The 23,280-nt window shown below is 39.2% G+C and overlaps 1 protein-coding gene across 1 annotated transcript in view; it reads right to left on the bottom strand.

Annotated features, from left to right (window-relative positions):
- The window catches only part of NEK10 (NIMA related kinase 10), a 168,916-nt gene that overhangs the window by 60,830 nt on the left and 84,806 nt on the right, over window positions 1-23,280 (bottom strand). Inside the window, exons 24-25 of the mRNA XM_054019936.1 lie at window positions 4,594-4,723; window positions 3,947-4,017 (exon numbers count right to left, since the gene is read on the bottom strand). Coding sequence (XP_053875911.1) covers window positions 3,947-4,017; window positions 4,594-4,723 — 201 coding nt within the window. The remainder of the gene's footprint in view (window positions 1-3,946; window positions 4,018-4,593; window positions 4,724-23,280) is intronic.

Below are 23,280 nucleotides of genomic sequence, written 5' to 3'. Positions count from 1 at the left end.
GTTCAACTGGTACAGAGCATTCAGTACAAAGTGAGAACATCTGCTAACTAGTTTATAAAAATATTACAGCAAAAGTCTTCATAGTGGTAAATTTTAAGCAGTGTTCTCACATTCAGTACTGTCTCATATACTGCAGTTAACTGTAGGGCAGCATTATATGTTAATAATATATGACAAGGTCTACATCTGATATTGAAAGAAGAGTGGCAGAGCAGAGGACAACTGACAGCAGCTGAGGATCTGCCCCCAAAGTACTTTCAACCAGCTGAGTTCAGGTATGTGTATACATGAATCAAACACACTTCTTGAAGGGAAAATTTCAGAAAATGATTTTGTTTTTCCTAAAAGAGTGCTATTTTAATAAGCATATCCTACATTTATAGTAATACCTTATCAGATGTTTTATACAGTATTTGAGAAAACAAGTCCATTTAAATCTCTCTCTGTGTCAATTGTTCAAGATCATTATGGTGCATAATGTTCCTCCCTGGTTTTATTCAAACTTTTGCATTCTTTTCCTTTTAACAGGTGCAGGCTTATTTGCTGTTTTAAAAAATGGCAATCAAAGGGAAGTTTATTTTCTTCACTTCAATCCAGTGAAATTTGTGAGAATTTCCAAGAATCACGTGAGCTGGAAAGGACCTCTAGTGGGTCATTAATCCATTTCCCCTGCATCATGGCAGAACTGGTTTATTTACTACTGAACATCTAAAAGATGGATATTTAACCATGAATATAATCATGACTGTGATTTCACAACTTCCTCTGGCAACAAGTTCTTATATTTACAAATTTTACCTGAAATACTGAACATAAATTACTAATTGCAACATAAAGCCATTGTTTCTTTGCTCCTCATTCGCTGAAAAACTGATACCTGGCTTATTTATAGCATCCCTATTATGGACAGAGATCACATCTCAATCATCTGGAGTGAACATGTCCAGCCCTCTTAACTTTTACTCATAGCTCTTATTTTCCACATCTCTTATTTTTGCTGTTTTCCTTGAACTCTTTTCATTTTGTCTAAATCTCTTTGAAAGTATGAAGCAAAAACTGAACAAAATACTTCAGTTGACCAATATTAAGGAATGCAGAATATTTATCTGGTTTATTTTATGCTTGCCACAACTGTTAATATCACCCAAACAGAGTATTTGTGCTAGTGACACCTTATTCCCAGCTTCTTTCATATAATTATCTATTACAACTTATTAGAATGTGGATAAAGTGATGAAAAGTTCAGCTATATTGATAATTATATGGGATTATCAGTGAACAGGTTACAGTAGTCACTGTGTGTATAGTTATAAAGGGTAACTGAATAGTGGGCCCTCAACCAATCAGATACTTCCTTTTACAAATTTTGAAGTATTATTATGTATTTATGAATAAGAGCGAGGAAGAAAGACATAAAAGGACAGATCCTCAGCACTGTGAAAAGGGATAGTTCCCTTGAAGTCACCATGAGGATCTGATCCAGTCAGAAAGAGACAGAATGAATACATGATTATGGCACGATGAGGCATGAAGGTATTATCAGGATACATTTGGGATGACTGCATAATTGTTAAGTGGTGAGCAGTAAGTGAGTAATGCAAATCATTCCAAATGAGTGCCAGAATGTGCCACATATGCTACAAAACCCCATACCTATTTTAGAAATGTTATTGTTTTTTATCTTCTTTCACTTGTATAGCCAGGCTCCCTTAGTTACCATGAAACTAACGGATCAGGAGGGTGCCATAACACCCTTTGAAAACAACCAAAAATATGTTTTTATGCCTTAAAAATGGCATGACTTGAAAGTAATTTATGTCAGGACCGTTTCAAGCTAGAGTTTGAATCCTACTGGAAAGCTGGGATTCTAACTTTTCCAATACATCAATAGGCTTGGAAAGTTTAGATTTTTACTGGTAAATGTTGGTAAATATCAATTTCACCATACATACAAAAACTGACCAAAAGAAAAATACTTCCATTGATAATAATCTAAATGTACAGACAGGCAAAGTAAGAAAAGTGCTGCTTGAGAACTCAGAGTTTGATTTAAGGCTATTTACTATCTATGTTCTGACATGTGATGTTGACAATTTGTGTTTTAACAGTTCTAAATCTTTAGCTCTTTGAATGTCAACATCTCCTGTCATTATATAATTATTGTCTGACCCCTATTGCTTGACTCCCCTGATAATTTTCCACAACTGTGAAAATGTAAATCAATAAAAATCTAAAAAACCATTTAACAATAAAAACCTAAAAAAACATTTAACAATAAAATGTAAATCAATAAAAATCTAAAAAACCATTTAACAATAGTATCTGTCAAAATTATAAAAAAAATAAAAATTGAATTCTGCTAAGCCTAGACATAAAGCTAGAATTTCTCACCGTTCACGGCCATGAGAGAACAGGACCTCTATGTATAGAAATGATACTGATATAGGACCCAAGTCTTCCTTTTGTGGGGTCAGTTTGACTTTTTTGGAGGCAGAATCCCACATTTGAGGGAGAAAGCAGAAGCATTTTTGTTCCTTTGATTTTTTTTTAAAGGGAGGTAAGGTGAGCTGAAGTTGCTCAGAAGTGCACAAACTCAAACTGTGTACTTCTTGCCTTGCCCATTATCACCAGTCATAGTGGGCCACAAGCTAAATACTGTATGAGTCAACAGTGTAACACTGTTGCAAAAAAAGTAAACATCATTCTGAGATGTATTAGCATGAGTGTTGTAAGCAACAAGAACTAATTCTTCTGCTCTACTCTGCAATGATTAGACCTCAACTGGAATATTGTGTCCAGTTCTGGGTGTCACATTTTGGGAAAGATGTGGATGAACTGGAGAGAGTCCAGAGAAGAGCAACAACAATTATTAAATATCTAGAAAACATGGCCTATGAGGGAAGATTGAAAAAAAAATTGGTTTGTTTAGTTTGAAGAAGAGAGACTGAGAGGGGACATGATAACAGTTTTCAAGGTTGTTACAAGGAGGAGGGGAAAAAATTGTTCTATTTAACCTTTGAGACCAGGACAAGAAGCAATGGGCTTAAATTGCAGCAAGGGAGGTTTAGGTTGGACATTAGGAAAAACTTCCTAACTGCCAGGGTGGTTAAGCACTGGAATAAATTGCCTAGGGAGGTTGTGGAATCTTCATCACTGGAGATTTTTTAAGAGCAGGTTAGACAAACACCCGTTACGGATGATCTAAGTACTTAGCCCTGTCTTGAGTGCAGGCGACTGAACTAGAACAGTGGTTCTCAAAGCCGGTCCGCCGCATGTTCAGGGAAAGCCCCTGGCAGGCTGAGCCGGTTTGTTTACCTGCCGCCAACGGGGGCTGCAGGAAGGGTGGCCAGCTCATCCCTCGGCCCGCGCCGCTTCCTGCAGCCCCCATTGGCTGAGAAAAAGAAAAACAAGGGATACAACAGAGGTAACTCTGATCTATAGATATATGTTTAGAAACTGTACATTCATAAATGCTTCTCATTACATGAAGATAAATACAAGAGAAACATCCTGAATTTAAAACATTTCTAAAGAAACTCCTGTATCAGTAGAAACAAATGAACATTCCATTATAATTTGCAGAATGTGGAAATATGCAATATCTTAAAAAGAGGCACTGGGAGACTAATTTTATTACATGGCTCAACCTATCAGGCACTTTTTAATTATAAAAAAGGAAACATGCAACCAATAAACCATTTACAAGAGGAACCAATATTACAGGGCTAGACATGCTGATGATAGTGGCACGTCTTATATGTCTTATTAGCAGTGTGAGCACATCTCTCTTTCTTCCTTTAACCCTGAAACCCTTTTACATTCAGAGACAAAAACTGAAGATTATTAAAGTCAGTAAGTTGTTACATTGCCATCTGTATTAATGAAAATGTACAACACAAAGCACCTTTCTGGTAAGATTGAGAAATAAAACTACATGAGTAATTACCTTTTAATAGTAACTGACAATTTTTCAGAGTAAACTCCTTCTGGCACTGGTTCATACTTAGCCTCTACTATCTGCAAAATAAATAGGTGAAAGTGAAGAAAATAAAGATATTCCATTATATACATGGAAGTCTGTGTGATTAATGTTTTTCCTTGGAACAACATGACAGACATTACATCACCAGTATAAGTACATAAAGAAACTTTGTAGCATTTCTTCTAATGCAGAACTTGTTATCAGATAAACAGATTAATATAATATTAAGTAACTGTGGGCTAAAGAACAACAGGGTGAGTCAGGGTGAAATTTACACAAAAAATGAAATATCTTTTATCTATGATAATGTTCTAGACTGTTAGTAGTGCATGCCCTATTGTAAATCCAACCCTATAGTACCATCAGAAACCTTTAGAATCTAAAGATCCTACCATCAAATGATAGGGTAAAAATGTATTGGTAATTAAACTGTAAGATGCTACTGTGTATAGAGTGTAACCTCTAGTGGTCCACACCCGGATTTTACTTCTACTCATTCACATTTTTGTACTGTAAAGTAGCTTGTCTTCTACAATCGTATATTTGAATCCTGGGGGACCCAGTAGGTGCATACAAAAATAACTCCAGTTTGATCTAGCAAACCTGCGTACTTTAGTTGCCAAGGAGAGCATATTGGTGCTGTAAAAAGGTGGCTTCAGAGTTGCCATCTGATAAAGAATGCACCCCGCAGCCCAGACATCAGCCTTCTCGCCATATGGTTCACTCTTTACAACTTCAGGACTAAATAAAAATAAATACAATTTAATACTCACTGAAGGGAGGAGAAAAGATCAGGTGTAGAAAATACGGAGTTATTGATATCAATATGTAAACACAGAAAAAAAAAGTGATACCAATATGTAAACACAGGAAACAAAAGCAATCAGTTACCATTTCTTAAAAAGCATAATACCATTTTAAGTTTGTGATGCATTACTACTTGTACATCAAGAAATGTCATCACTTTATCTAATGATACCTGGTTATAATTCCACAATCTTACAGAAATACAACATACTATAGATCACTGAATAATGCAAAATTAACTAAAATAAAATCAAAATCTATTCGTTTGAATTTTAAATACATTTGATTTACTAAGTTCTTACTCCTCTAAGGTGGTCACTTTTCACAATCAATTTTTATTGGCAAACATGTTTCAAAACGCAAATTTCAGGTTACACGTGGGAGTATTTGTGGAAACAGGATTTAAATTTTGCACAAGTATTTATTCATTCCAGGAGTGCTTGCTTTCTCGTCCAGTTGTGAATCAATACCACGCAACTCAACTGACTAGTTATATTTAAGCAACACAGTTCAAATTTGGAATATTAACAATAATTTAAAAAAATCAAAATATTTATTAATAAATTTGAATAATGAATGCATTTGGAGAAATCCTTGTTTGTTGCTATTAATCAAGCAAAAATAGGCTACATTTGAATAAATTATTTGTTGCTAGTTATTCACTGTGCTCTACAATGAATTTTGATAGATCAGATAATTGCTTGCAAATGAAAGCATTTACTTTCTCATTGCTTAAATACTGTAGGTACAAGTGTAACTGATAGCTATTTCATTTCTGTAACATTTGTGCTCAAGACACTAGTGGTGTAAAGGTTTGTTTCTCTGCTTCCACAGTTTGTTCAGTTGTCCCTTCATAATATCTGTTGGTTTAATGGATTAAACTGAACTACTGCTCTCAGATTTTGCTTGTGTGATATATGATGTACCAATGTTATTAACACCTGCATTGTCAAATGCTGTGCTGTTCCAATATTTGAATTGCAGGTCTACTGTGACAAAAATACTATAGCAGAACTTCTGAGTTACAAACACAGTTATGAACTGACCAGTCAACCAGACACCCCATTTGGAACCGGAAGTGTGCAATCAGGCAGCAGCAGAAACCAAAAAAAGCAAATAAAGTACAGTATTGTGTTAAACATAAAGTACTAAAAAAGGGGGGGGGGAATTTAATAAAAGATTTGACAAGGTAAGGAAACTGTTTCTGTGCTTGTTTCATTTAAATTAAGATGGTTAATGCAGCATTTTTCTTCTGCATAGTAAAGTTTCAAAGCTGTATTAAGTCAATGTTCAGTTGTAAACTTGTGAAATAATAATATTTTGTTCAGAGTTATGAACATTTCAGAGTTATGAACAACCTCCATTCCTGAGATGTTTGTAACTCTGAGGTTCTACTGTACTACATTAGGAACATTACAGGATGTAATTTTGCTACTCTTGTGATAAAACAATACCTTTTGTTCTCTCTTGTTTAGACTTCAGTAATGCACTATTTCTGATATTGCTGATAAAAAAATAGTTCTGCTACTAGGATCCTATTTACAGTAGATGGAGGAAGTAAATAATTTCAGTTTTGGCTCATTTAAACTGGTTGCTAATGCGATGCCAGGTGCTGTCTCAATTAACAAAGCCATTCAGAATTTTGGACTATGCTCTTGCTGTGATGTGGTCACAATTTATGACAATCAAGTTAACCTGATTCTGGGTTTCATATCTCATCATTAAGTAAATGTCAAATTACATGGTAGTTTCTTTCATTTAGCACCTTTTCTCTGCAAACCAGAGATGTCAAGGATGCAGCCATTCTTTCACTCTTAAAATCAGCCTGACCTCACTTGTTTTTTCCTTTGTTTTCAGCTAATAACGTAGAACTTGGAACTACCGACTGTATGATTAAGTTACTGACATCTTTAGTAAAATGCCTTGAGATGTTTTGGCATGAAAAGGCACTGTGTAAATTGAAGTTACTGTTGCAAGTCAAGATGAAGTTAAATGCTAGAAGGCATGCTGGTATGTATAAAATAAAAGAAACAAGATTGGTTTTCAAATGAAGCGAAAAGGGATACCTTAACAACGTAACTACAACAACAGGAAACTGGACTTGTGGGCATGCTGTCGGGAAGTGAGTAGGATTGATTGGTTATTAGTTTTCTGATCAAATTGATTAGCAAAGATACAAATTTGTGGGTGAGGGTTAGCTGGCAACTTTCTTTCAACTGTTGCCATCTCTGCATAATCACGGAGAAAAAAAACAGCGTTAGAACATAACACTCTTTTTATAAATGGTTTTTAGTTATTCCTCACAGTGACTTTCAATTCATTATGAGGCTTTTGGTAAATGGTCATTCTGTACATTAACCTGGATCTGTTCACAGAGACAAACATGAATCTGGCAACATAACTGGATAGTGAGCTTCTTGAGGGGAAAACCTTGCCTTACTCTGCTTGTACAATGGTAAGCACATTGTTGGTGCCCAATAAAAATAAACCTATTGTATGAGTTCTACAATCTTCCATTCTAGTCATCATTTTAATTGGAAAATACTAGGTTATAAATTATTTTTTTAAATGCCTAACTTATATTAGAAAAAACAGAGTTTCTCACATTTTTATCATAAGTATCACCAGATTTAGTGTTTTATTTTAAAGCCCCAGCTCCTGGAATCACAGGAGTACATGAGAATTTCAGCTTTCATTAAAAAACAAAAAAAAAAAAACAGTTTCTAGCTTTTGTGACTCCTAAAAACACAAATCAGAAGGAAAAATAAAAGAACAGCCAAAATATTTTAGATCTAATGATTTTAAGTCAAACTTATGATTTTTGCAGGCCTGACTCATGATTTTTAAAAAGCTGCTCAAACTGAATTTTAAACATCTGATTTACTTTGCACAGTTTACATTGTTTATATTTTGTATATCACCTTGTTGCTCAGACAACTTCCTGTGCCTCCTTCTGGCTTAAATAACGTGGTTGGATCAATTGGTGGAGCCAGATGCTCCTCGGATCAGGGTGGTGCCTTGGCTGACACGGTAGTCCTACTAGCTCCTCAGCCCACCAGATTTTATCAGACACTGGGTGGAGGCCAGGATGCAGCGGCTGTGTGGGAACTTACAGTGCTGGGTTTGAGACCCGGGACATCACAAATACAATTATTGAAGCAACTGGCTGCAAGCTCCAGTCCTGCAGCCCCATGGGTTGAAGCTGAAAATGTCATGGATGTCCCTGGAAGTCACGGATTCCGTGACATAAATGTAGCCTTACTCATGACTAGTAGACAGATCGTTTGGAAGTCTTGAAGGCTGCTGAAGGTTCTACCAATGTCAACATTGACCAAAGACACACTAGAATTTGAAAAGTGAAACCAAGTGACCTTCTACAACAGCTACGCTCCACTGAACAATGGAACCATCAACATCAAGCATTAACCTCATGTGGAAGATGGAGCTTTCTCAATAACTGCCCTACCAATCCAAAACTCACTCCCAAAAAATATTAGGATGACCAGAACATCAGCATTTTCAGAGTAAACTGCCAAACTCACTTCTTAGACTTAAGTCTTCCCACAAAAAAACAAAAGAAAAACTCCACCCAAACTTTAGGTTCTGCTGATTGGAGGAATGAGAGAGATGTATGTGCAAAATTCACGATTAACTCAAGGTGAAATTCATTCTTGTGCAAATTATCCACATAGGACTATGCATCACTTAAATCCCACTTAATCCCTCAAAATAAGGCATAAATGGCATAAATTTAAGTGTTGCATAGGCCTTATGCTGTCTGTATACTGTGGTGAATTTCACTGTCAGACACCACAGTGATGCATGTTATATAAGAACCTAGACAGCTATATTAGAAATCTTACTATAGGTTTCTTTCTTGTTTTAGGCAAAATTTCAGATTGGTTCCAGTAATCTGGCAAGCTATGAGCTTAGTAAACCAAAGTCCTGGGCAATGGAAAATAAGGAGCAGCATCTAGTGAACAAAAAAAAAGAGAAAAAGGTGGACACGATTTTTCTTAAAATGATTAAATTTTTATTTCTGTTTGACTGAGCTCTGTACTCAGCTATGAACCACTGTCATTGTTCTGTGATCACTTGGACACTGCTCAATCTATTGCTGTGCATATTTGAATTTTTGCCTGTTTTCTAAATCCTGATCCAGCACCATAGGCAGTCCACAGGGACAGTGGGACCAATTTTATTTCTTGTTCTCAGGAGAAGCTGGCTGGAGACAAAGGGGGCAACCCTTTCAGTCTTGAACCATATATACAGAGTTAATTCATCTCCCAGTTGACTCTTTTTCAATGTAGAGATGAGTAGAAGTCATGAAGTTCATTTCTGGACACAAGCATTCTCAAAGCCTGAGGGGATTCTGATGTGCTGTTCCAGTTTGGGCTCCATCACTAATTTTATATGAGCCAGATGGCCCCATTTATACTCAAATGATAAATCCCTGAACTTACTAAGCTGTTATGATGTTTATTGAGTGGATGGAGAGCAATATTAAAAGAAACAGCTAGTTTATATTCAGTTTTCTGTTTGAACCTCAGAAGGAAAAAACACATGAAACTTAATGAAAATACATCTTTTTGCCATCAGCACCATTCCACAGAAGGAAAAGGAAAAACAGAAAAGCAGTTGCCGCATCATATTTTTCTTGATATAGTATACTGCAAACTACAAATACCCAGATGGAATTACAGCTTCATAATTACTATTAAAAGCAATGAAAGAGAAGGAACAGGACCCACAAAACTGACAGATTAAATAAAGAGGCACGGTGAACATTGGTGACCGCCCTTTGCATTTCGCACCCCACAAGCTTTTGGGGGATACTCTCTTTACCCCTAAAGTGCTGGAGCTGAAATAGGGTTTTCAATCAAGAATTGGAAACTTTGCTCTTACAGTTTTTTATTTTAAAATTTATCACTAAGAAATTCAATACTTTAATTCATTTCAAACTTCTCATTTGATTGTGTTTTTTTGGTAAATTGTGTGTGTGTGTGTGTGTTCTTCTTATTGCTTCTTAAAACAGAACACTTACAGACACACTATACCTCAAGAGTCTATAAAAATTAATCACCTCTCTTCCAAGAGATTTTACACACCATATGTGGGACAGGCGGGGGAGAGCACTTTTATTACTTTTAGTTTGCAACTTTACAATGTAATAAATCCTTTGCCACCATGAGGGGAATGTACTGAGTCCAGGGACAAATAAGGGGTCAGCTTGAAAGTCATGATTGACCCAGTCCACTCAGACTTGCTCTGTTAATGTGTGTGTGTGTGTGTGTGTGTGTATGTTCATCTGGCTCTGGGGAACCTAGGTCCTGCAGGATAGCTCCATTGGACAGGGACTTGCAGAAGTGAGAAGTAGAGCTCCATATGAAAACACAAGTGACACAAGCAGTACATTAATAGAATTACAGAACCTCCCCTCCCAAGAAGAATAACCCTAATTAATGAGCGTACCCCAAAGTAACAGGCAAATCTGGTAACAGTTGCCTCTTCAAGATTACCAAAGCTTTCCATTAAGAAAGAAATTATTCCTCATCAGCTCTGAAAAACAGGAGAGGTTGGAATTGCAGCTCCAGTGCCAAAGTGGTCCCCTTCTTTTAATTTATATCAAGCTAGGGATTTTGCACTAGCATGGTGTAACCACAGATATTCGTTGAAGGTTTCTGGACATATAACAAGGGTGAACACAGAACAGACATGGGCTTGGATACCTCTATACTTTGAGCTGGGGGTGTAATTTCCAGCTTGAAGAGACATACTTGCACTAGCTCCTATCGAGCTAGTGCACTAAAAATAGAGTGCAGCCATGGCAACACAAATGGGAGGGGCTAGCTGGCTTGAATTTCTACCTAACGTGTCTGCTGGGTACACTTGGGGCAGGTAGCCCCTCCTGCTGCTTGCACTGCTGTGGATATATGCTATTTTTAGTGCGTTAGCTAGATCGGAACTAGCGCAGATATGTCTCCTCAAGCTGGAATTCATACTCGCAGTTTGAAGTGTGGACATACCCTGAGAGAAATCTGACAGTCAGCCAAGTTTGAAAACGGGGCACATCTGGGCTCAACAAACAAAAGATTAAAGTCTGTATTTGAGGCCTTTTTTAGTATTTTCTTTTTTTTAAAATGGGAGAGAGGGGGCAAAACTTTTCAATTACTTAAGAAAAATTAAACTTACAGGCCATAAAGGATAACTGTCAATAAAAGTGAATAACGGAAGAAGATACTCTCTTTATAGAATAGGACATTAGATTAGTAAAGATTTCTGAAACTGTAAAAGTTGTTTTTAAAAAGAAAGGCAACAATCACATGCTTGGGAACTAAGAAAATATTGAGATAACATTGGGACACATTTTAAGACTATGGTTTTCTTTGCCCAAAGAAATCTGCAAAACCATCAAATGATTTATTTGAAGAGACCTATGAAACTATGCCCCATATTCTTCATAGAGATATTGTTATGATATGATTATGGCATAACTATGATGTATTTTATACAAGATAGGTCATGTGAGATATCATTGACAAGGTCCTATTTGTATGTGTGTATCTTTTTTGTATCTGAAGCTAGGAATATTGACTATAAATCTGTATTACAAATATGTTTACACCTGGGGAATGCCCACTAGGCAGAATGCAATCAGGCTAGACGGCTGGCTGGGAAGGGTCTTTAGGGAGAACAATAGGTCTTAGAAGAAGCTAATCGCCCACTGGCGAGCCTTCTTGAGGACACTACAAACAGCCTCTGAGTTATGGCTGCTCTGACCCTACAGGGGCATGTGACCAGATCACCTGGTACTGGACTCCATCTTGGAATACCAGTGTTTTTCCACTGACTGGGCATAGGAACCAAGAGGGGAGACAAAGGGTTCCCGCCATATGCAAAGCTCTTTAAGGCAGGGGAGTGACATCATCGTGGTTCTTCACTGACTCCCCACCCAAGAAGATTGCTGGAAACACCTGAGGAACAAAGACTGGACTAGGGGAGAAGGGCTGGACCCAGGCTAGAAGGATTTCTACCCTGTGAAAGGAATACCTGGGGTTTTCAATAATAATAATATTATTAAAAACTCCAGGTATTCCTTTCACAGGGTAGAAATCCTTCTATTATTATATTATTATTAATTATTATTATATTATTATTATTGTCACTTAAAATCTATCTTTTGTAGTTTATAAACTTGTTTTTGTTTTGTCTAAAACCATTGTGTGGAAATCATAATTGGGGGCAGAAAGCTGTTGCATATCTTCCTCCACATTGAGGGATGGGGCAAATTTAATGAGCTTATGCTGTACAGTTCCCTGTGCAGCGCAAGACGGTATAATTTTGGGTTTACCCTCCAAAGGGGGGTGCATGCTTATGGAACTGTGAGGTGCCTTAGCTGAGCCTTAACATGCAGGGCTGATTTCAGCATCTGTGTGCAGCTGCAGCTGGGTATGTCCCTACTTCTATGTGTGCTGAAGGGGGCTTGAGTGCCTGTCACAGCAGTACAGTGTAAAGGGAGCCCAGGCTGGTGTGTCAGGCGGGCTCAGTGGCCCCCTGTGGCCCCCAGTCCCAGATGGCCCACTGTGGGTAGCCTGTCACAATACCCGTTTTAGATGAATGGTAGTGCTAATCATAACTATTAGGATGTCAGCCATTTATGTACAAAGGCAGTTTCCACTGAAGCAAAATGACTTACAATTTTACTCTTACTTCATAATGCCGAATTGTATCTTTTCTTGTCTTTTTGTGAGTGGGCAACTACAACTAGGTCAATCACAGTTTTATTAAATTAAAGAAAGTAACAAAAAGTTTCAGATTAACTTCTGCCAGTGTCTTTTCGTAATACAAAAGTCACATGGGAAATGTTTAGCATTTCAAATGCCACCATTATCTACAGATCTTTTGGAAAAACTGCAGATGATCATTTTACTATGAGAGGAATTTTGCATTTACAGGACTAGGACAATACATGCTGGTGAGAACACTATCATATTTTCACTTCCATATTTGTCCACTGTATTCTTATTCTATTTGTGTATATCTCTGGTAGTTGTTAGAGCAAGGGTGGGCAAACTTTATGGCCCGAGGTCCACATTGGGGTTGCAAAACTGTATGGAGGGCTGAGTAGGAAAGGCTGTGCCTCCCCAAACAGCCTGGCCCCCACCCCCTATCCAACCCCTCCCACTTCCCACCCTGACTGCTCCCCTCAGAACCCCTGACCCATCCAACCCCTCCTGCTCCTTGTCCCCTAACCGCCTCCTCCTGGGACCCCCTGCCCCTAACTGCACCTGGGACTTCACCCCCATCCAACCCCCGTGCTCCCAGTCCCTTGACTGCTCTGACCCCTATCCACACCCCCGCCCCTTGACAGCCCCCCTCCAGGACTCCATGCCTATCCAGACCCCCCTGTTCCCCATCCCCTGACCCTGCACCCTGACAGCCCCCCCTGGGACTCCCACGCTTATCCAACACCCCCCCCGGTCCCCTGACCACCCCCCAGAACCTCCGCCCCATCCAACCGCCCCGTCCCCTGACTGCCCCCTGGGACCTCCTGCCCCTTATCCAACCCCCCGGCCCCGGCTCCCTTACCATGCCGCTCAGAGCAGCATATCTGGCAGCCACGCCACCCGGCCGGAGCCAGATATGCTGCCACGCTACTCGGGAGACGCGTGCAACCCCGCCGCCCAGAGTGCTGCCCATGCAGCGGCATGGCTGTTGGGGGGAACAACTGCAGGGGAGGGGCAGGGGTCCAGCCTCGAGTTCACGGGCTGGGCAGGACGGTCCCGCGGGCCGGATGTGGCCTGCGGGCCGTAGTTTGCCCACCTCTGTGTTAGAGAATACGAATGTATTGTACCTTACACATCTACAGCTTTACTGCCGCATATTTATCTAAATTACTTTTACCGCCAGGGAGCTGGAAGTGTTAGGGAAAGCGTCAGTAAAGTGAATCTTATTTATTCTTTATGAAGGCTCATGGAACAGTTGTAAATAAGTGTTTCACTGAATATGTAATTTTTTTAAAGAGCACTTTTTAAAACTAATGGATAAAGTTTTAATTTGTAATTGATGTTCACCAAAAGTGCTATCCAATATAAACCATATCCAAAGGGTCTAATGTCACTGATAAATGAAAAGGGGAATGTGCTCTAAAAATTTCCAGAAATATCTTAGCAAATGCACCAATGCTATCCCAGAATGCTATATTGACCTTTTCAGAATCCCCTGTTCCAAGCACCAACTGTGGAGGGCACTATGGGATAGCTGCCAAGAATTCTCAAAATGCACAGGGTCATATGGAGTTGGAAGCATGGAAGATATGAATAGGCCAACTAATTTCAAGACGGCTATGCCATAAACAGTGTTCCTAGGTGTCAGGAGCACTGCCAGCTTTTCTGCCGCCCTAGGCGGCGGAAGGTCCCGCCCCGAAATGCCGCCCCCCATAGAGGTGGCGGAAGGTCCCACCGCCGAAATAACACCGTGGTCGCCACCTCCCAAATTGTAGTGCCCTAGGCGACCGCCTAGGTCGCATAATGGGTTGCGCCGGCCCTGCTAGGTGGATGTACCAACCTGTGCTTGTTTCCATCATGTTAGAACACAGTTTTAATGTAATTTAATGGATACCTGAGAAATAAGGTGTTGGAAAGAATATGCTTCTGGCACAATGATGTATACTGTATTAAGTTCAAAAGCTGGAGTTTAGATAGATCCTAAATGGACCCTAGAGTCTTAGAGCTTACAGAGCTTTTTATTACATTAATTAAAATGAGTGTAAAATGTCGACTGAAATGAATGTCTGAAAATTATTGGGGGAAAATATGTACAGTATAAAGAGACTTAAAAACTATATAAAATTATCCCCTGAAAAAACATTTATAAAACCAGTCATCATACTGGTTGATTTTTTAACAATTCAGCTAATTCCTTCATCACAGGAATATCACATTCAACAGAAAGTGTATGTTGTGTGATATCTGCCTCTTATTAGGCACCTAAAGTGGACTAGTCTCCCAGGAAATATGTACATAGTGGTTGTTTAAATACATATATCCCAATTCAAAGTCTGTTCAGGGTCTCTTGAATTCTGCAGTCAGAAAAGGACTTTAAGAATCTTTAATTCTAGTAACACAGCTATCCTGTGGCACCTACAGTATAAAAATTTGCAGCAGAACTCACTCATTTTTGCCATAGAAATTGGCACTAACACTCTGCAGAATGCCCCGGGCTTTGGCTATAACTACTCGTTTGTCATTTATAAGTGGACTGCAATTATTAGAGCTTCACAGATTATTAGAAGCCGTAACTCTCAATTGATGGGTTATATAAATTGTAAAAATAAATGTTAGATCATAGTCAATTTTCTTTCCCCCGCTCAGCAGGATACAATTACAAACATTACATTGTGTAATCACATTGAGAGCATTTCATGTAAAGATATAATGCAATTAGGATTTGTTCTTTTTATGCATCTTTTTATGCTGATTAGGAAAAAACTTGCTGTGAGTAAAGCCTATTGTACATTTTGGGGCATACCAAATGCTTTATGAATTGCACTGAATTATTTTTTATTTTTTAACACTTTTTTCAGGAACAATCTAATGCGACTTATAGACTCTAATGCAAGAGCTGATTTTTGTAGCAAGCTTCTCCCTGCTTCACTGTCTCATTATTCCTGAAGAATGTCATCAAGTACCACTTTTCACATTATAAAGAAAACGTTACAATTATCTAATTAAGCTCAAGTTCTCATGTGCGTAGTTGTTTGAACTGGTTTCCTGCCTCTGGATTTTCAGAATTATCATCTGCAGTTCTGACTAATTATAAGCACAAATGCAAGCATCAACACAAGAGCTCCAATATCACATAAAGAGCCTTTGGGAGACAAGAAACAGAAAATGTGCATTAAAATTCTAATTTACACTTATTATTCCTTCAGACACATCTTAGAATACATCTAAGACAACCACAACAGACAATATACACCAAATTCTAAAATTTGAAGTGGAAAACTTAATTTCAATGTGACTTCTGCGTAAATATTATATAAAACAAGAGTTGCTATTTAGTTCAACAATCGGAAGTATGTTTCTTCTTATGCAACACCAAATCTTGCAAACTGTCAAGCTGTCAGTTTAAAATGAAATATTAAAGATAAATTATATTTGTAATTTGTGGCAAAGTGCTACCCAAGCTTTTAAAAATATTCTAAGGGTGCTCCTAGCATGTATTTGAAAGGCACATTTAAGAATTGATTCGTTTTTACCATAAATGTTTTGCAGTGAATCAACTGCAATTTTTCATAAAATTCCTTGTAAACAAGCCTTAGATCTATAATCTTATGAATGGGTCAAAAAAGGAAATAGGCTTTTCTTCTTTTATGGAACAAGATCCCTATCCCTTCAAAAGTACAAAAAGTTTTCACTTGTTGAGCCGCATATCTTTCAAAATGAATTTCATACAGACTCTCTGTGCAAATAATGCACCTGTTGAGCCAGTCCACTAAATAACAGATGCTTATATAAAATGGAAACAGAAGCTGGGGAAATAGCAATATAGTGGAGGAGGAGCATCAACAACAGCAAATCTGGTTATTTATAATTTTATAGTCAATTTGTCTTCTATTTTAGCACACATGATACGTTTAAGTAAGTTAAAGATAAGAGGATAAGAGGCCACAAAGTTAACTTTGTTCCCATGATGAATAATTCTTTCCTTAATTGTAAGAAAAATAGGCTGCCTTGCTTTTTCTTTCATGGATTCAAATGATCAAAATCCAAAATGTGTGTGTGTGGGGGGAGGGATAGCTCAGTGGTTTGAGCATTGGCCCGCTAAACCCAGGGTTATGAGTTCAATCCTTGAGGGGGCCATTTAGGGATCTGAGGCAAAAAAATTGGTCCTGCTAGTGAAGGCAGGGGACTGGACTTGACTTGATGACCTTTCAAGGTCCCTTTCAGCTCTATGAGATATATATATATATGGAGATATACCTATTAGTACAATACTTACAATATAGACTCACATGTTTCATGCCATGCCTAAATATGGGAAAAGCAGACAAGTATGTATGACAAGTGGGTTTAAGTTGGGACTGAGGGTGGCGTGGATAAGGTTTAGGAGCACAGTATCAGCTTTGTAACCCACAATCTGACCTCTGAACACAGTAAATGTCAAACTTCAGAGTAGGAAGAAATTGTTTTAAACATCCTATCTGGCAAGGGACAAAACTGGATAAATGCCCAAATTGGATTTCATGTGACCTTATGATGAAGATGGCATTTTTTTTATCTCTTAGTAGAATTCTTCCTTCTCCAGGGGAATAAATTAGTGACACCATCAACTTTTCATCAGACATGAAGGGAAGAGACTCTACTCTGCATGCATATTTATATACAGTAATCAGCCAAAGCATATTTTTAATATTTTATATTAAATAATTTTAATATTTCACTTTTGCCATACAATTCTACATCCAACAGTTCAATGACTGGGCACCTAGATTTGTATGAAAATATATTTGTTTCATGCATATGCTTGACTTTAAATTTAGTAAGATCATTTCAACACAAGTTTTAAATTTCTGATTTTTCAAATTCCAGTGGGTATAATTTATATTTTACATGCAAATATGCATTCTGATTTTGAGATAGGCTCTGTTGCTCAAACATTATACTCCACATGATAAGTTTATAATCCAACAAAGCTTCACATCAACCAGAATTACTTAGCAACCTACACTGCATGTACCCAGGTAAACCAGATCTTTGAAATATTTGCCCTCTAAATAACCATCAGTTGACTTGAAAATTTTCATGATAGAGCCTAATAATGCATCCTGTAATGTTAAACATAACTTAAGCATAAAAACTTTGAAAATCCTTATACCACTTCTACTATTAAAATAAAATATGGAGAATATGCCTATCTTATATCTCCTTAGTATGTATCTGGACCCCATGGGAAAGAAAAAGTTACTTTCCATTCTAACTATGGTTCTTCAAGAGTTGGGATGTGCCCCCTTCCACATCCTCACTACATCCATGGACCTTATTTGGCACCAATTTTTTCCAGTACTGAAGTCATCCTTGGTGCCCATCTTTAGAAATTAAGATGGCTCTGTATATTCACAGGGTTAGATAGCTGATCTGATGTTGGTCTAGACATATAAGGACTCTTTGGTGATGAAGACAAGGAGCCTCTGCAGCCTATTGGTGCAGGTTCAGGTTGTGAAGGCCCCACACACTGAGCAGCAATCACAGGAAGGAGTTTCCCCCAAGCAGAACAAATCGTAGATACACACATACATCTGAGAACATGGAGCAAGACTAGACACCACTTGATTCTCCCCTTCTTATCTGAGATTTGGAGGCATGGTTGGCCAGCACCAAAAGGTCTGCTGACTTTAGGTCCAGAAAAAAACAAACCCAACAACACAAATTACCTGCCAGTTACTATCCAACTAACTAACAAACAGTTTAGCTGTAGAAATTAAGGGACTTTTGTATCAAACACCCCAGAAGTAGCTCCAGACATGAACAGATGGTCTCTATATCTCTGGTTGGCTGGTTAGGGTCATATGGCTCTTTTATAACATTGCCAGAGAGGGTACTTGTGTGGCTCCAACAGTCACTGTTTTCCCTGAAGCTCAGTGGGACCAGAGGACAAAACAAACAAACAAAATTTTAAGTACCAGAGAAGCAGGAAGCCTGCCAAACAGTCAGTGGGTCCACTGGATGGTTGAGGTGCTAAAGGAGCACTCAAGAAAGACAAGACAGTTGCAGAGAAGCTACATGAATTCTTTGCATCAGTCCTTCACTGCAGAGGTTGTGAGGGAGATTCCCATGCATGAACCATTCTTTTTAGGTGACAAATCTGAGGAACTGTCCCACACTGAGGTATTGATAGAGGGTGTTTTGGAACAAATTAATAAATTAAACAGTAATAGAAGGTTACTCACCTTGTGCAGTAACTGAGGTTCTTTGAGATGTGGGTCACTGGGGGTATTCCCCCAAGAAGGAACTCAAATATTAAATTGGAGAACTACTAACTGTATTATGTAACTTATCATGTAAATCAGCCTCTGTACCAGATGACTGGAAGATAGCTGATGTAATGCTGATTTTAAAAAAGGCTCCGGGGTGATCCTGGCAATTGCATGCTGGTAAGCCTAACTTCAGAACCAGGCAAATTGGTTGAAACTATAGTAAAGAACAGAATTATCAGACACATAAATGAGCACATTTTGTTGGGGAAGAGTCAACACTGCTATTGTGAAGAAAAATCATGCCTCACCAATCTATTAGAATTTTTTGAGGAGGTCAACAAACATGGATAAGGGTGATCCAGTACATATAGTGTACTTGGACTTTCAGAAAGTATTTGAAAATGCCCCGCATCAAAGGGTCTTAAGTAAAGTAAGCAGTAATGGGATAAGAGACAAGATCCTCTCATGGATCAGTAACTGGTTAAAAAACAGGAAACAAAATGTAGGAATAAATGGTCAATTTTCAGAATAGAGGTAAATAGCAGACTCTCCCAAGGATCTGTATTGGGACCAGTGCTGTTCAACGTATTCATAAATGAACTGGAAAAAGGGATAAACAGTGAGGTGACAAAGTTTGCAGATGATACAAAATTACTCAAGATAGTTAAGTCCAAAGATGATTCAGAAGAGTTACATAGGGATCTCACAAAACCGGGTGACTGGGCAACAAAACGGCAGATGAAATTCAATGTTGAGAAATGCAATGTAATACACATTGGAAAACACAATTCCAACATACATACAAAATTACGGGGTCTAAATTAGCTGTTACCACTCAAGAAAGAGATCTTGGAGTCATTGCGGATAGTCCCTGAAAACATCCACTCAATGTGAAGCGGCAGTAAAAAAAAGCTAACAATGTATCATAATAAACCATTAGGAAAGGGATAGATAATAAGGTACTAAATATCATAATGCTGCTATATAAATCCTTGGTATGCCCACACATTGAATATTGAGTGCAGTTTTGGTCACCCCAACTAAAAAAAAGATATATTAGAATTCAAAAAGATACAGAGAAAGGCAACAAAAATGATTAGGTTTTGGAACAGTTTCCATAGGATAAGAAATTAAAAAGAGTGGGACTGTTTAGCTTGGAAAAGAGATGACTAAAGGGCAAAATGATAGAAGTCTATGAAATCATGAATGGTATGGAGAAAGTGAACAAGGAAGTGTCATTTACCCCTGCACATAACACAAGAACCAGGGGTCATCCAATGTAATTAATAGGCAGCAGGTTTAAAACAAACAAAAGGAGGCACTTGTGCACACAATGAACAGTCAGCCTGTGGAACTCATTTCCAGGGAAGTTGTGAGGCCAAAACTATAAGTGGGTTGAAAAAGAACTAGATATGTTCATGGAGGATAGGCCCATCAATGGCTATTAGCCAGAGAGGGTCAGGGATGCAACCCCATGCTCTGGATATCCCTAAGCATCTGAATGCCAAAAGCTGGGACTGGATGACAGGGGGTGGATCACTCAATAATTGCCCTGATCTATGCATTCCCTCCTGGACGCCCCATCATCTCAAGCATTGGCACCTTAATAGCAGGATTGTCTGGCTATGTGGACTCTCTCCTCAGCCCCTACGCTACCAGCACTCCCAGCTATCTTCGAGACACCACTGACTTCCTGAGGAAACTACAATCCATTGGTGATCTTCCAGAAAACACCATCCTGGCCACTATGGATGTAGAATCCCTCTACACCAACATTCCACACAAAGATGGACTACAAGCCATCAGGAATAGTATCCCCAATAATATCCTGGCTAACCTGGTGGCTGAACTTTGTGACTTTGTCCTCACCCACAACTAGTTCACATTTGGGGACAATATATACCTTCAAGTCAGCGGCACTGCTATGGGTACCCGCATGGCCCCACAGTATGCCAACATCTTTATGGCTGACTTAGAACAACGCTTCCTTAGCTCTCGTCCCCTAACATCCCTACTCTACTTGCGCTACATTGATGACATCTTCATCATCTGGACCCATGGAAAAGAAGCCCTTGAGGAATTCCACCATGATTTTAACAATTTCCATCCCACCATCAACCTCAGCCTAGACCAATCCACACAAGTGGTCCATTTCCTGGACACTACTGTGCTTATAAGCGATGGTCACATAAACACTACCCTAATACCGGAAACCCACTGACCACTATACTTACCTACATGCCTCCAGCTTCCATCCAGGACACACCACGCGATCCATTGTCTACAGCCAAGCTCTAAGATACAACCAAATCTAAGATTTGCTCCAATCCCTCAGACAGAGATAAACACCTACAAGATCTCTATCAAGCATTCTTAAAACTACAATACCCACCTGCTGAAGTGAAAAAACAGATTGACAGAGCCAGAAGAGTACCCAGAAGCCACCTACTACAGGACAGGCCCAACAAAGAAAATAACAGAACGCCACTAGCCGTCACCTTCAGCCCCCAACTAAAACCTATCCAGCGCATCATCAAAGATCTACAACCTATCCTGAAAGATGATCCCTCACTCTCACAGATCGTGGGAGACAGACCAGTCCTCGCTTACAGACAGCCTCCCAACCTGAAGCAAATACTCACCAGCAACCGCATACCATACAACATAAACACTAACCCAGGAACCTACCCTTGCAACAAAGCCCGATGCCAGCTCTGTCCACATATCTATTCAAGTGACACCATCATAGGACCTAACCACATCAGCCACACCATCAGTGGCTCGTTCACCTGCACATCTACCAACGTGATATATGCCATCATGTGCCAGCAATGCCCCTCTGCCATGCACATTGGCCAAACCAGACAGTCTCTACGCAAAAGAATAAATGGACACAAATCTGACATCAGGAATCATAACATTCAAAAACCAGTGGGAGAACACTTCAACCTTTCTAACCACTCAGTGACAGACTTGAAGGTGACAATTTTGCAACAAAAAACTTTAAAAACAGACTCCAAAGAGAGACTGCTGAACTTGAATTAATATGCAAATTAGATACAATTAACTTAGGTTTAAACAGAGACTGGGAATGGTTGGGTCATTACACTAATTGAATCTTTTTCCCCACGTTAAGTTCTCCTCACACCTTCTATGGGTCATCTCGATTATCACTTCAAAGGTTTTTTTTCTTCCGCTGCTGATAGCTCATCTCAATTGATTGGCCTCTTACAGTTGGTATGCGTCCTTCCATCTTTTCATGTTCTCTGTATGTATAAATATCTTCTGTCTGTGTGTGCCATTCTATGCATCTGAAGAAGTGAGCTGTAGCCCACGAAAGCTTATGCTGAAATAATATTTGTTAATCTCTAAGGTGCCACAAGTACTCCTGTTCTTTTTGCGGATACAGACTAACACGTGCTACTTTGAAACCCGTAGGCAGATAGGATACTGGACTAAATGGACCATTGGTCTGACCCAGTATGGCCGTTCTAATGGTTTTATTCCATAGAAGAGAATATACTGAGGCCACCTCAAAGAAGCAACATTCTTCTTATCTTTTTCAATTAACTCTTTTGGAGCTGACAAGTCCAGAATTCTACTGCAAAATGCATTTGCAACCATATTGGAAAATTGAAGAATTAAGACCTATATTTTCTGCAAAGTTCCACAGCAGGGAAAAAATACTTGAAAAATTCCATGTGTTGGAGATAATGAAAAATGAGCTACTCTCTTTTCTCAGATGTGTAGATTTAGTAGTCAAGGAAAAGAGGCAAGGAGGTGTGTGGACTGACACACACAGAATATAATGGGAATATAATGGCCCAATCCCACAGATCTTGGTCATATTGACTTAGTAGCAATCCCTCTGCATGCCTTGCGTCCTTCCCCTGCCAAGAACTGTAAGGCTGCCATTAGCTCCCAGCAGTTTGCCATATAAATTAAGATACATGGCTATGAAAGAGAACCTCTGTCCCATTCTGGCCAACTAGACTCCTTCCATAATGTAGATTTGTAAAACAAATATTGTAGCCACGTAGGAGGTGATGGCGGAAGCATCCCAAGCAGCAGATGGCATCACTCCTAGAAGGGGTGAGAAGAAGGCTGCTAGCAACTCTGCAAGCAGACGAGTGATGAACAGGGAATTCGGTGCTCAAAGCTGGTTTAAACACAACTATCTGGCTGAGCTCCTCAGCAGTGCTCCCAACGCTCACCTCCTCCTCCCTCTCCCAACTCTCTGCCCCAGATTGGCCCCTCCGCATTCCCCAGCTGCCCCAGATTCATGCAGGAGAGAGCAAAGGTGCTCTTATCAACCCCTCCCCCACAATGCCTATGTCATCACTAGCGGGGAAGATTCATGTTTCTCTTTTGATTCTCCCAGGCTGCCTCCTATTTCTCTTGGGGAGCACGGGAGTTCCTTTTCTGGTGGTGATTATCCTCCATCCAAAATTCTTTTGGGGGAGAAGCCACAAACATTGAGGGGGGGGGGGAGAGAGAGAGAGGCTGAAGAGAG

The sequence above is a fragment of the Malaclemys terrapin genome, chromosome 2, assembly GCF_027887155.1.
Source record: "Malaclemys terrapin pileata isolate rMalTer1 chromosome 2, rMalTer1.hap1, whole genome shotgun sequence".
Lineage (NCBI taxonomy): Eukaryota > Metazoa > Chordata > Testudines > Emydidae > Malaclemys > Malaclemys terrapin.
The sequence above is the reverse complement of the archived record's forward strand: the minus strand, read 5'-3'. Positions and strand labels throughout refer to the sequence as shown.